This window comes from Scatophagus argus, chromosome 8 (genome assembly GCF_020382885.2).
Source record: "Scatophagus argus isolate fScaArg1 chromosome 8, fScaArg1.pri, whole genome shotgun sequence".
Classification (NCBI taxonomy): Eukaryota; Metazoa; Chordata; class Actinopteri; family Scatophagidae; genus Scatophagus; species Scatophagus argus.
Window position 1 is genome coordinate 14,651,727 of NC_058500.1, and position 13,695 is coordinate 14,665,421.

At 42.7% G+C, this 13,695-nt stretch overlaps 1 protein-coding gene across 1 annotated transcript; it reads left to right on the top strand.

Moving 5' to 3' along the window:
- plekhn1 (pleckstrin homology domain containing, family N member 1) lies at positions 1 to 13,562 on the top strand. Its single transcript, XM_046397512.1, has 16 exons — positions 1 to 191; positions 1,950 to 2,040; positions 2,179 to 2,334; positions 3,437 to 3,517; positions 4,024 to 4,114; positions 6,141 to 6,274; positions 6,864 to 7,013; positions 8,082 to 8,162; positions 8,262 to 8,337; positions 8,607 to 8,752; positions 9,006 to 9,149; positions 9,850 to 10,089; positions 10,670 to 10,825; positions 11,187 to 11,432; positions 11,664 to 11,724; positions 12,695 to 13,562. Exons 1-16 carry the CDS (start codon positions 118 to 120, stop codon positions 12,877 to 12,879), a joined length of 2,112 nt encoding a protein of 703 aa, XP_046253468.1. The 5' UTR covers positions 1 to 117; the 3' UTR covers positions 12,880 to 13,562.
- The last annotated feature ends 133 nt before the right edge of the window (positions 13,563 to 13,695 follow it).

The window sequence follows — 13,695 nt, forward strand, 5'->3', positions numbered from 1 at the left end:
TCACTACAAGCCTGACTTCAGCAGTGAGCACACTGCACTCGTGGATTACTACCTTTCTTCACAGGAGGAATTCAGTTTCGCTTCAGAGCAGCGCAAAGCCCCACAGACCACAGCACCATGGGGAGCAGCATGTCATGTGTCCCCGAGCACAACTTCAGATTCTCCAGCAAGAGTTTCATACGCAGAAACAGGTAAGAGCAGCACAACTTGTCCAGGTGTTCTTACTGTACTGTCAGTGTGTCTGCTCTACACTGAGCACATGTCGGGCTCTTGACTGCCGTTTGTTATTTTAGACCCTGAGTTTCAGCTGGAAGGAATTCTTGTTATTCCTCAGGGTTTGAGCAGTGGGGTGAAACAGAGGTTGTGAATTTTGTGAGGCCAGGGTCAGGATCATATGGTAAGACAGGATAGTTCCCAAGTCGTGCCTCAGTGGTGCCCGTCTGGCCAACGGTGTCAATGATCCAGTTGCCATTTGCTTGCTCTTTGCATCGCTGTGAAGTTGATCTGCCAGCTGTCAGTGAATCTGGTTTCCCTCCAAAATCAGGACCTGACCCCATTCATTATCACGATCACATGTGGGCAATCAGGTGTCATTAACCAGATATTATGTGTAATTAACTAGATTACACATAATATCTGGTTAATGATACCTGATTAAGTTAGCAGCTTGTCGGACCAGGAGTCTTTGAACATGAATATAGGAACTAACTGACATAAATGGGATATACTTGATTTTCTTTAATCCTTCAGGTTTCTATGCCTGGGCATGTTACACTTGGTACAGCCCACTCTGCTGGACCATCACATCTGATTCTAATTAGCCTCAGCTCTAGTCTTCTCTGTGTTGTGTGATGAGTCAGGGTCTGGTTTTGTCAAATGTGCCATGTAGCTTTTGGTATTCAAATAAAACCAGGAGGTGCGCAACCGTCAAAAACCCAGCGGCTCAAGCTTGAACTATGATACACCTCCCAAGTTGGGTCAACGGTCCAGCGTGGACAATACGAGTAGTGTTCTCATTTCCCATGTTCTCCGCTAACTCTTTGTGCTGGTGAATCAGGCCAGGCTCAGGTATTCCCCACAGAGAAGAGGAGCATTGCAGCTGAGTGACTCGGAGAATGTAGGGTGTGCAAATCCACTACCTGTCTATTATCTACATTCCTCTTACACTTTACAACTGCAAATTGCATCAGCATGCCGGATTATCATATTTTTCTCGGTTGTAAGAACGGACGTAGCAGAACATTATCACTCACTAAACATTAATCAGTGATTGATGCTGGACATGGATCTTCTCATTAGAAAGACCTTGATTCCCACCGAGCAAACAAAAGCCTACATTGTGTACAGAGGATACTGGCACACATATGTGCAGATAAGCAGACAAACTATTAGCTGATATGGTAAAAGCAGTCTTCAAGCCTTATCGTTGCAGCGAGGGAGCTTCCTCATAAAGATGTGACATTAGTGGTAACAGATGAGGGTCATGCAAAACAAAGAGGGGCATTGAATGCTGATTTTCCTATGCATATCCTCACCATCAGAAACACAAGACCTGATTGTTCTTATTATTTAAATGGCCATCATTGATGGAATGAGGACAAAGAAAGGGGCTCTGGTTAATTTATATGACATGAGACACAAATCACGATTCAAAGCCATTAATCTGCTGTGAAAACTGAACTGTGTGTGACTTGATTGCTATGGAAAAAAGGGTAAAGACAGAGAACGAAGTCACTGACCCTGAATTTGAAATGCAAAACATTATAGAGCAAATACTGTTGTATTTAGGTCAACTCTCCATCTGACAACAGTAGATGACAGTGAACTCCCACAAACAGGAAATGTTTCCCCAAACTGTAGTTGGGAAGTTTGCTGAGCGGCAAACAAAATATAAATGGTAAACATTGGAAAGTGAGCTGTAACACGTGGTCTTCTTCTCTCTCTGACAGCAGTCGACTGTTTCGCAAGAAGAATCCCCAAGAGGGACAGGAGAAGTCTAACAGCATCATCAACATCCTGTGCACTGTCACCCCCAGGAAGGTAAAAAACCCCACTCGTAGGACATGGTGATGAAATGCAAACCATGCCTGCTCTCCTATACATGTCAGCCTGTGTTGCTGACTGATTTTAACAGGTGTAAACGTGTTTGAAGTTCACTAACATTATAACTGGCTGCAGGAAATGTCCCATAAAGATCTGCAGACGATAGAGAACATAAAATGGGATCCTCCCTATGACCCGGCCAGTGGCTGGAAGAAAAGCAGCATCAATGTGAAGAATTACGGACGGATGATTCACAGCTCCAAAGTTCGTTTCCGCTTCCTCCACTGCCAGGTGAGTGAAGCAAAATAGCTTTTTCATGATTCTCTGTTGAAATAGAAGAAACAAAACTAATGCTGCACAATGCTTTTTGTGGTCAATGAGGTCTTAAACGATGACCAATCCTACAGTGACACATCATTCCAGTCATCTGGCAAAGTGTGTCAAAACAAAACATACAAAGAAAAAAAATACTTGTGGGAAGTAACAGGATGTTACTTTGCAGCCACCAAACACACTGTAACTTGCTACTGGCACTGACACGGTGGCTGGCTGAATAATCCAATCAGTTTTCCACAAAGCGGACGGCAACCTATGTTTGGACATGCTCGTTTCTGCTGCAGTTGTGAAATATCTCTGAGAGAAAACCTCAGGGTAGAGAGAGTTCCGCTGATCCCAGGCACTGATAGAGGACACGCTGGCTCCTCAGTGTGGGAACTGTGATTTGTCAGAGCTGTGACACAACAGTCCTGTCAAAGAGCAGAAAGAAAAGATTGATGGAATGAATGCCGTCATGAGGACAAAAGAACACATTGTAAAATAACATAAAGAACCACAAAGGAAGGAAACGTGTATTACCTAAGTGTTGTCAGAGAGGCATACATGAACCATTGAGGATTGCTGACTTTTAATTGCATTTCGTGGTTAAAGAAGAAATTCCCGTGTCTCTGCGTATCCTTGTCCAAACTAAACCTACATCAAATCAGAGCATTTCCTGTTGGTGCTTCATGAATCAGCAGATGAACAACAAGAACAAAATGTTCCATATGTTATCCCAGGGATTTAAAAAGTAATCTTATAAAGCTTATTAGACTGTCATTTATCATTCTTTCCCCATAAGGAACAAACATCAGAAAAGACATTGTTGTACAACATGTCCATTTGTGCATGCAAAATTTAATTTCATCCACATGAAACAAGATAATTTTACAAATTTATTTTCTAACTAAAAGAATGTCCATCTGTGAAATCAGCTGCTCTCACTGTATGTGAATTTTGGAATTTGACAGCACAGCAACATGAAGATATCAGTTTTCCTAGACAGGACTAATTTCATCAACACTGTATCAGTATCTCTAAGTGTTCCACCCTTAGACTTCACATGTTATCTCTGCAGGATGTACATGACTGCTACCTGGACCTCTTCCAGACACACCTTCACTTTGTCTCCAACAACCCCACTGGATTGACATACCAGGTGAGTTTCACTTCAACACACAATCCTCCCTTCACAACCATGGCCCCTCAATATCTGCTAATACCTCAGGAGTGATTTTTATAGTTTCAATATTCCTTTGGGGCAGAGTTTTAGGGTATGTAGTCACAGCTTTTGACATCAGTATCCTGTCAACCAGCAGTGTGTTGGTAAACAGAAAGTATGATTGTAATTCCTCACCTGTCTCATAAGGTTTGAACAGCCATTAATCATGTTACTGTGTCTGTTGGTAGTTCAGTTCCAGTATCAAAAGGGACAGCTCAGCACCTGTACACAGTATTAGTCAGAATATGGATGACGGCAAATGCAAGGCAGACATGAATACATCATTGACTTATAAAGCTAACCTCAGCTCCATGATGATTAATACCTGTGTTAACATTTTGGGCCGAACAGCTGGCTCAAATAGAGCAGAACGGCAAAGGCAAATGTTGCAGACAATCCTTTTGGCATGCTAATCAAGCTTTTTTGTTGTTTTGTGTTAACAGGGAACTCTTCCATTGAAAGAACTAACTATCTGCAACCTGCAACAAAACTGCAACCACAGCCAACCCCAAGAATTTGCCTTTCAAATAAACGGTAAGTTCAACTTCACTAGAAAGGACTCAAGTGGATGTTGGCACCAAGCCCTGGAATGTTGTCTGTTTTGAGTTTTATTGGCTGTGGTGAATCTAGCTAATCAATCAATCAGATTGGAACCTACTGATCCTCGGGATGTTTATAAGCCAGTGGCTGACTTCAAACTTCAGTACAGGAAAGCTGTGGATGAACTACAGTAAGAATGACAGTCTTGGTCTTTGCCTCACATTTGTCTTAATTTAATGCTCATAATCGCTCCCTTTTTTTTACCCCTGCTGGTAGCCTGCTGTATTCCACCTTCTCATCCGTTATGGATCAAAGTAAAAAATCTCTCCACCTAAAAGTCCAGCAAGAAACCACATGCTATTTTCAAGCTACAGCATTTCCTATGTTGTCACATTCCAGTGATTCAAAGGTGCCGCGACCCTCTTCACCTCCACTCAACCCCAAGACTAACTAGAGCTGGGCCCCCTTCACCCTTGGTCAGGGGGCCAAATCGGCCTTAAAGACCCTGCTTGTTAGACAACAGGTGCACTTCAGTCAGGCCAGCTGTCGCACAGAAAATCCCAGCTACTGCTCTTAACCTTGTCAGTGCATATAATCTATGGCACATTCCAAAAACTGCTCAGGTTAATGTCGGGGTAGAAATGCCACTTAGCTTTTGAACTCTTTTGAATGGATAAAAACGACATGAAACCTGATTTCTTTTCACTAAGAAGGAATAAGCAGCTGTAATGACCACATGGCTTTGGTCCTTGCCTGGGAAAAATTAAATCAGTGAAGTGAGGGATTAATATAAAATTTCTGACTGAGTGAAAAGTCAATCCCAGTCATTAAGAGTGTAAGCTTTCTGTGTTTTTATTTCTTTATCAGAACCATCTCACTGAAATTTGAAGCATCTCTCATCTGCTGTCACAATATTGACACTTGTGTGTTGTTTTGTCATATTTGACTGTGCAATTTCCTGGATCAAGCCTGTTATTTTGTGGCGTTGTATTTCAGTTGTTTTCATTGTTCAGTGTGAAACTTTATTTGCCTTACGGGAGGCGTCGCTGACAGGAAACATGTAGGGGAAACATGACGAAATTCTGAGTCAAGTGAGAGATATTCTGTAGAGATTTCCTCCGTGAGACCCGCGTCTTCCTCTCACTGAGCTGAAAATATGAATCAGCTTTGGCGTAAAGTGGTGTTGGTGAGTTAGAGAGTGACGAAGTAAAGATAGACAGATAGGTAGATAAATAGATAGATAGATAGATATACGTTATTGATCCCAGGCTGGGAAATTACAGTGACGGCACGAGATGGTCTCTAAACATTACCGGAAGCCTTCACATGGTTTGAATTAATGTGGCTGTGAAAGTCAGATAATGATAGTTAATTGCTTTTAACAGTAGTTAACGACCTCTGTAAACCTAATGGAAGTTTAAAGGAAAGAAAGTCTCCATATCAACTTCCAATCAAGATTTTTCACTCATCTTGCTTGAATTGTGGAAAAACACAACATTTCACACGCAACATTTCATGTCAGTGCTATGGTCAAGGCCTACGATTAAGAGATGGGATGAAGAGAAAGTCAACAGATAAGTCCAGAGCGGCAGCTTACTGAGGAGCAGTCAGTGGGTTACGGTTCCCACCAATTACAGTACAAAGCCATGGGGCTGGAATGAAACAGTCTATCTCTGCTGTTATCTCTGGTATGTGTGGGACTGACAGATAGATGGAGATTCCAGCTCTTTTCATTCCAGGCCTTGTCCATTCCTCCTGGTTAAGCAGTGTATGTGGGAGTCTGCTAAGACTTTAAAATACCTAAAGAAGCAGGTCGATGGGGATCTTGGGCTGTGGTTTACCGTCTTGTACATGTGTTAACGTTTATTGTACTTATTGTATAACATGTTGTAAACAGCCACGGAAGCAGGTTGTGAACATGGTTAATAATTCACCGCTGTGGCAGAAAACTGTCTCAGAAAGACTCAGGCTTTCAGGCTACACTTTCCCTTTCTGACCTCGTGACCTTTGTACCCTGCAGGTGTCAGTCTCAACCCGATCATTGTCTACTGTGCCAACCAAGAAGAAATGGACCTATGGTTTCATATGCTCAAAGAAAATATTGAGGCCAATGGAGGCACTCCAATTGCACCTGAAAACTACACTAGAATGAAAGTAAGTTCAAGAACATTTTGAATTCTGATGTCATCTCCAAATTGTAGATGTGTCATTATGTGAGAAAACTGGCTCTCATGCTGCAGCAAAGATTCGTGTTCATTTTTGTCAAATTCAAACGATCGTGTGAGTGTAGTCATCTCTTAATCCTCCGGGTGAATTTGCCAGAAAAAAATTCTTTGGCTCTCACCACTTCTGATAAAACATGGTGTGTGCGTGTGTGTGAGCATGTAGATTTGGTGAGTCAAGCAGCTCACTGCTGGCTCTCCCTGAGGCCTGGATACTAGGGAGAGGCCTTGACCACATCACAGCCTACGGTAGACTCACCCTCACATCTGCAAAGGGTTAAAGTGCTGACTCCACACCCACAGGTGGTGAAATGGCTGTTGAAACATATAAACCTAGATGTGTCATGACAGAAGAAAATAACTCATGCTGCTTTAATAAGCCTTAGTTTAGAAACCTTTACCACGAACAAAGAAGAGTGATATTCTGAGAAAAAAAGTCAGCATGTTTAAATTTGCTTAACAGCGCAGCGCTCAGTTCATATTTGCTTTTCTGATGATTCTCCCCTGTGTACCCACTGTAGCTAAACCGGGACAAGACCCCTGAGGGCAGAGAGGAGCTGAGGAACTCCGTCAACAGAGAGCCCATCTACGAGTGGGAGGGCTCACAGCGGGACAGCTTGGGGGCCATCACCTATGTCACTAAAGTGCGACTGCAGCACCTGCCCTGTCAGGTACGACGTCACTGACGCTTATCATGAGTGAATCACTCTGAATGTTCAAGTGGACACAAAACACATCATCTCTGATCTTGCCTTGTTATGGAAATGTACAGTAGCGCACACTGTAACTCATGATACATGTTTTCAAACTCTGGGGATTTTTCACATGATGAATACACGCAGGATCACATCACCTCTAAGTCCAGGTGACTCACATAGTTTTAAAATTGTGCAACACATACATTACCTCAACATAATGTAGTTGTGAGAAAAGGGTGGAGTCCATATTTTGGTGAATGGCATTGTGTCTGTTTTTCTGTCACGGTTAAGACAGTGTCAGACACCTGCAACCAACTGAGGAAAAATCAGCTAACCAAATCAGAGATTAGCACAAATAAATAATGCTGATATGGCATCACATAGCAGCCAATGAACAGCAGTCATGACACGTCTTGCTGGGATGTCAGTATGTAATTCTCTGTGGGAAATAGCGGCAGCCTTATTGAAGTGTGTGAGATTTAGGGCCTGGGTGTGTGAGAAGCATTTGTAGTGACTCGACTCACCTCACAGCTGGAATGTCAGCTGTCTGTCCAGACACACCCTCTGAGAGGGAGAGGAAACATAAACTCTCAGTCTGCCGCACCTTTAAATGCCCCACTAACTGGTCTGACTGAAGATCTTGCTGGGATTTAAACTGTGCCTCTCAACAGAGTATTAAAGGATAATACTGGTGTCTTTTTAATGTTTGCACCGGGTCTCACTGATGTCTCTGCGCTTCGTACTTTTCAAAGTCTTATCTTCACACAGTCAGCACAAGTGGAGTTATCAGGGATTGTGTTGCCTTAGATATATTTATTTGTATCATTGTCTTCCACGGTTGACTTCTGCCACCATTGAGTTTTCCATGCTAAATTATGTAAATATGTATCAATGTAAAAAAAAACACAGACAACATGTAACTGATATCACATAGAAATGACGTTAGCATTATCCTAATTGTTTAACACTGTACAATCACCACAATGACACACGACTACACACACATAAAGCTCACCAGCAACTTTACTCTTCTGTCCACAGGAACAGAGTGACAGGCTGTTGGTAATGTACCCATCGACGCTGATCATCCTCTCAGAGGAGAATGATGGGCTCTTCTATAAGGTACCATTGTCCTCGCTGACCTTTTACTCTTAATCATATCCCCAGCTGTGTACACACAGTATATCCAGAGTTTGCATTAATGACTAATTATGATTACAGGGAAAACTTCCTCTCAACATGATCACTGTGACCACACCCTGCCAAGACGTCAAGCCCAACACCTTTATGATTGAAGGTAAATACACTGAATCGGTGAGCTGCTGATCTGCAGTGTCTTTAGCACCCCGGCATTTAAAAGGACATCTTAAAGGGATTTTAATGAGTGTACATTCTTACGCATGTTTTACACTAAGTGGCATTTTCCATGAATCCACTAGTGTCACACAGTGTAACCCTCCATGAATGAGCTGGTTTTATCTCCAGAATGACAATCTGACCGTGGCACATTCCAGTGAGTGAATGGACCGAATGACAGGCTTTGTCCTCCCCCTCCTCTCTTCCCAGGGAAACTGATCAACCCCATAGTGGTGTCGTGTCTGGATAGGACCGAGTTCTGCGACTGGATCCAGCATTTCAAAGCTGCTGATGTGCCTGTTCTCTCCCCTCCGCCCCCCGTGTATGACATCATCTACACCCCAACGCACAGAGAGGTGAGACCTTCCCTCTTTCCTTTCACTCCTAACCACTGAGCGAGCTGTCTCCACCTGCTTTGTGAACCTGTGGGTTTAGTGAATTTAAGTGAGCAATAGTGATATAGGAAACAGACAACATGACCCTGCCTCTGTTGTGAATTAACATTCAGCAACACTACGAAATGATTTACAACTACCACTACCTTCTCACAGAAGCCTGAAAAAAACAACAAGTATTTTGATTTATAACATTTTATCTTGTGATCTCTAGACTCCACAGTTCGACAGATGGAGTGGAAGCAGCCAAGGACAAACTGAGTTCAAGCGCACATCGAGTGGACGTGGGTCCCGCAACCTTCAGTTACCCAGTCATGAAGACAACCCTCTCTCTCCAGGATATTCTGAACCTCTCTGCGTAAGTCAGCTGTGCCCTACTTTGCAAGTTCAAGTAACCTTGAGCTAACAAACTGAGGCAAACACATCAACATGATAATACTTGCACAGATACACATGTGGCAGTTAGTTGTACATTTCAAAATTAGAGCTTGTGTTTGTTTTGGCGGAGCTGAGTTAAATATTAATTGAGGTTTAGAGACTAATCTGCTCCTGTTACATGGGCTCAGATGATGATAGTCAGACATTCTTGTTGAAAAAAAAAAATCACACCAATGTCATGTCGTGTCGTGTGTCTGTACATAAAATCAACTTTTGAATTTAGGGAATTTAGAAGCTCTTGTAGAACATGCTGTTTCAGCTGTGAAAAGTTTGCTTGTTAACTTCAGTCTCTTTAAACTATCAGGAATTTTCACCAGACTCCCCCAGGAACAGGATTATGTAGGCAGATTGTCCATCCAGTTAGCTTTAAGAAGCTCAGTGCCCAGAAGACATGTTGTTCTTCAGCTTCTGATCTGAACATCAACTGAACTGAACCTTTCTCTGTCACACTGGGACGTCTGTGTTTTCCAGAAAAGAAGAAGGCTAATACTGTGGAGCAGAGAAACAGTTTTAATGTTTGTTCTATCAGACTCAGTGGTTGAAATTTCTGATGCTGCCAGTATTGTAAACCCACAGTTTTTGACTGACTTGTGTCTTGTGTGTGTTTGTTGTCCTTACAGTACAGCTCCAGTCGTCCCTCCTCGACTGAGACCGCCCGCCTGGGCAGCAGGACCAACAGCGTTTCTTCTCACAGCAGGCCAGAGCGTGACCTGCGACCTTTGTCACTGCGCTACTCCTCCCCCCAGCGCAGCTCCTACCTCCACCCCATTGAGAGCGCAGTGTTGTCTCAGATCTACAGCACGCCGTACTCTGCCCATCGTGCCAGTCCACAGCGGATGGAGAGAGCCCCGCTCGTCAAGGTAATTCAGTCTGGCGTCTAACGTGATAACCAAATATTCCCCTCGAGACCGGTGACTTATTTTACATGCCATGTGCGTAGTACCTCAAAATAGACACACCGAGCAGTTGACTGAGAGGGGTCATGATGTATAAGGTGTTAACAAATGGGGTTATAGTGGCATTTGTGCAGAACTGAAGTTGAAAGATCAATTTTCTTTATGGGTCTCCATTATAACTGATAAACAAAACTTAAAGCATCAATTAGAAAACATTTCCTGTACTTTGAGGCATTCCTACATTACTGTGGCACTTAGGAGTACAGTTTTATACACAAGACTGACAGCTGAAAGCAAATTTGTGAGACATAACAGATTGTCTCATCAGCACTGCTGCAAATCACGACTGACATTAATCCCAAACCAATACTCAGTAACCTGACCTCTAAGTATGACTTATGTGATGACCCTGCGTGAAGAGAGAGAGATGAGAGAGAGGCAGACAGTGAAAGAGAGAGGGAAGAAAAAATCAGCAACTGATTTCGCTCTCATTGCTTGGTGCTTTAAACTAACTCTTGGTTCTCTCTGAATCTTTTGTGAGCAGTCTAACAGCTGGAGCACCCCTCAGACATCCCTGGGCTACTCTCTAAACCCCCCCCAGCGCCACTCGGACATGTGCGCCGCCCGACAACCGTTGTCACCCCTGTACGATGAGCCCTGCAGCCCCGAAATCTACTCCCTGGATGAGGCCAGTGCAGTGGTAAGTGGGTCAATGTTACTGGATCCACGGGTTCAGTTTACACCTGCACAGCCTGTCTGATATCAAACAGTGCACACATATGTGCATGTTAACAGGAAAAAGTAAGGAAGTTCAGGTGTAGGCAGTGCAGCCACCTCAGAGTGTTCATAGCATTTTACCTGGTTTACATACATGATTTCAAACTATCTCAGGTATATTTGATTATATAGAAAAAGAGTTATTTTTAACAAAATTAATTAATTACAGTTTTACTGTTTTTGCGCAGAGATCAAGTGAAATTATTCTTCATGCTGATCATCTAAACTCCTGTTTTGTATGCTTACAGCTGTCATACTCTGACATGCTTCCCTCTGTTCTTTAGCAGCAGAGCTGGCAAGAGCCAATTCAGCAACACCACCTGCAGCAAAGCCCCCATCTCCTACCCTCCACCTTCCAGCTCCGCACTCCTCCCATGGGCAGGCGCTGCAGGAGAAGCCTGGTCCTGACCAACTCTCAGGGACAGACTCTGGGACTAGAGATGGAGACTCCTCAAAGTCAAGCAGAGCAGAGAGCCGAGGCCGTGTCAAGGCTGAAGCTGCTGCCAGTGCCTGGCCAACTGCAAGAGCAGGTGAGAAACACAGAGATACTCGTCTCCCAGGACACTCTGGTTTCTGGAATGCTGTGGTACAAAGTGCAACAGTGGTGCGCTGTATGGTAGCTGAGCGTCAGTATATACTTGTTCTGCAGGTGGTGCTGAACAGGTGCCACAGATGAAACTGATCTTTTAGAGAGCATGCGAATGTTTATTATAGTTGATCACAGGAAGTAACTTCTTTTTTGTTTTCACATCTGCTGATAGACTCACCTCCCATTGAGCTCTGTAAGGAACACCCCTCAGATGCCTTATGGTTACTCACCAGGTAAGAACTAAAGGCATGCAAACGTAAACCTGATGAAAGATTCCTCTGCTTTTGTATTGCATGTTTGAGTTAAAGTATGAAGTTAAAGTATGTCCAACAGTTTCTAATGACTATATGCTTCCTAGACAAAAAAACAACAAAAAAATCATATATCATAACATATCATAAACATTTCTCATGTTGTTGAAGAAAGAAAGAAAGAAAGAAAACAGAGAGGGCTAAATAAAACAATGGGCAGTCTTTCAATCACAGCTATAGCTCATAGCTCTAACCGTGCAGCATCACATTTCCCCACAAGTATGACAGTCAACGTTGTCAGCAGCTTTCCTAAATACCACCAAGGACACAACAGATTGCTCACAGTCCATTATACCTTAAATTAAACACTGGATGTGACTTTGGATTGTTTGACCCATTGGGTCTGTCAGCGGGTAGTCAGGGGGTTAAAGGCTACAGAATTGAAAGTGCAGGAAATGCACTAATGTGCCAATGAAATGGAGCTTAGAGCAGCTCTGAACGCCATTTGTGCAGACGTCCCATGTGGGGGAAGTCCGGTAGAAGAGTTGCACAGACAGATTTTACTCCTGCTCTGTGATTGACAGCACACAACTGCCTATGTTTACTCACTTATCAACAGGCTCTGTTATCATAATGAAATCAGATGACTAGAATTGACCTGCTGTTTACTTTGATTTACAGATTAATTCTAACACAACTCTTCTTACCAGAGTATTTCGTCTGACAGGTTGCATGTTTCTGTACTGCATTAGGAAGAGAATATGAATAACAAATGTGTGTGGTATAGCAGTGGCATGTCGCACTACCAGTTTTACAGTAAGATTATGTGTTGGTACAAGGCCCATCACACCATAAATACACTGGGACTGTGTCCAAGTTTATTTAGTCAGGGCGAAGTTTGCCTTTCACTGTTTGGACCTAAAAGCCTGGGAATCTTTTCTCGCTCCTATAGATCACCACTCGTACCTTGAACCCACAGAACCAGATGACCAGGAAATGGACTATGACAACATTTGGGAGTACGACTGTGATACTGGAATGATTCAGCCAACGTCTGGAATTTCGACACACCGGACAGGATTAGACTTTGGGGCCATAGGCCTTGGCGCCATGGCAACCCAGCAGAAATGGTCATAAAACAAAACAATAGCCCGGCACTCGTCTGGACGTGTGCAAACACCAGATCTCTATCAGAGAGATAATAAAAGCCAACAAGCACAGCCCTGTGTTGATCCTCCTGCGCACAGTATGAACCAACAAATCCCATGAACTGCGTTGTTACATGCTGGGCAGCCAAGCAGAGGAATTATGAGTGCAGGTATGGAGAGGAACGGGCTAAAAACAAAGCTTTAAAGAAGGTGATAACTGACACAATCAACTGTTTGATATGTAGCATTCAAGTGAGAGGACAGTGGGGTGAACATACTGTGTAGCTGTAATGTTATTTTATTTTTTTTATGTATTTTATATTTGCACTAAAAGTTTCATGTGTGCCTGAACTTTTTCTTTTTAATATTTAAAGTATTTTCTAACATGCTGTCCAGTTTTCTTGTTGTTAATTTTCTTTTTTGTTTGTTTGTCATTAGAGCTATTAAAAGCATTCCATCAGGGCTTGTTATAAAATAAAGAATGCATATTTTTGTAAATGTTGTAGATTTCTTATTTTGTCAGGTCACATTATTGAGACAAATATGTACGGCTTCAACTGACTGCTTTAAAGGTATATTACTGTCACTACTGCAGTACTGACAACTGTGTGGCTTCATTTTTTGTTTGAGGTGTTAATTTATATTTGGAAATAAAGCTGAAAAATTAAACTAGTTGATCTCTTTTTTTGTCTTCTTCCAATGATACTGTTAAAACAGCTTTTAATCAATATTTTTATAATGCAAATGTATCAAATAACAATGTACCATTTTTTTTATTGAGTTGTTCAGTCCACAACTTTACTGT

Bases quoted from the DNA above. Each gene is read 5' to 3' on its own strand.
- plekhn1 (XM_046397512.1), top strand. From the start codon at position 118: ATGGGGAGCAGCATGTCATGTGTCCCCGAGCACAACTTCAGATTCTCC. The intron at 192-1,949 runs GTAAGAGCAGCA...TCTCTCTGACAG, and splicing joins AGTTTCATACGCAGAAACAG to CAGTCGACTGTTTCGCAAGA. The intron at 8,753-9,005 runs GTGAGACCTTCC...TGTGATCTCTAG, and splicing joins ACACCCCAACGCACAGAGAG to ACTCCACAGTTCGACAGATG.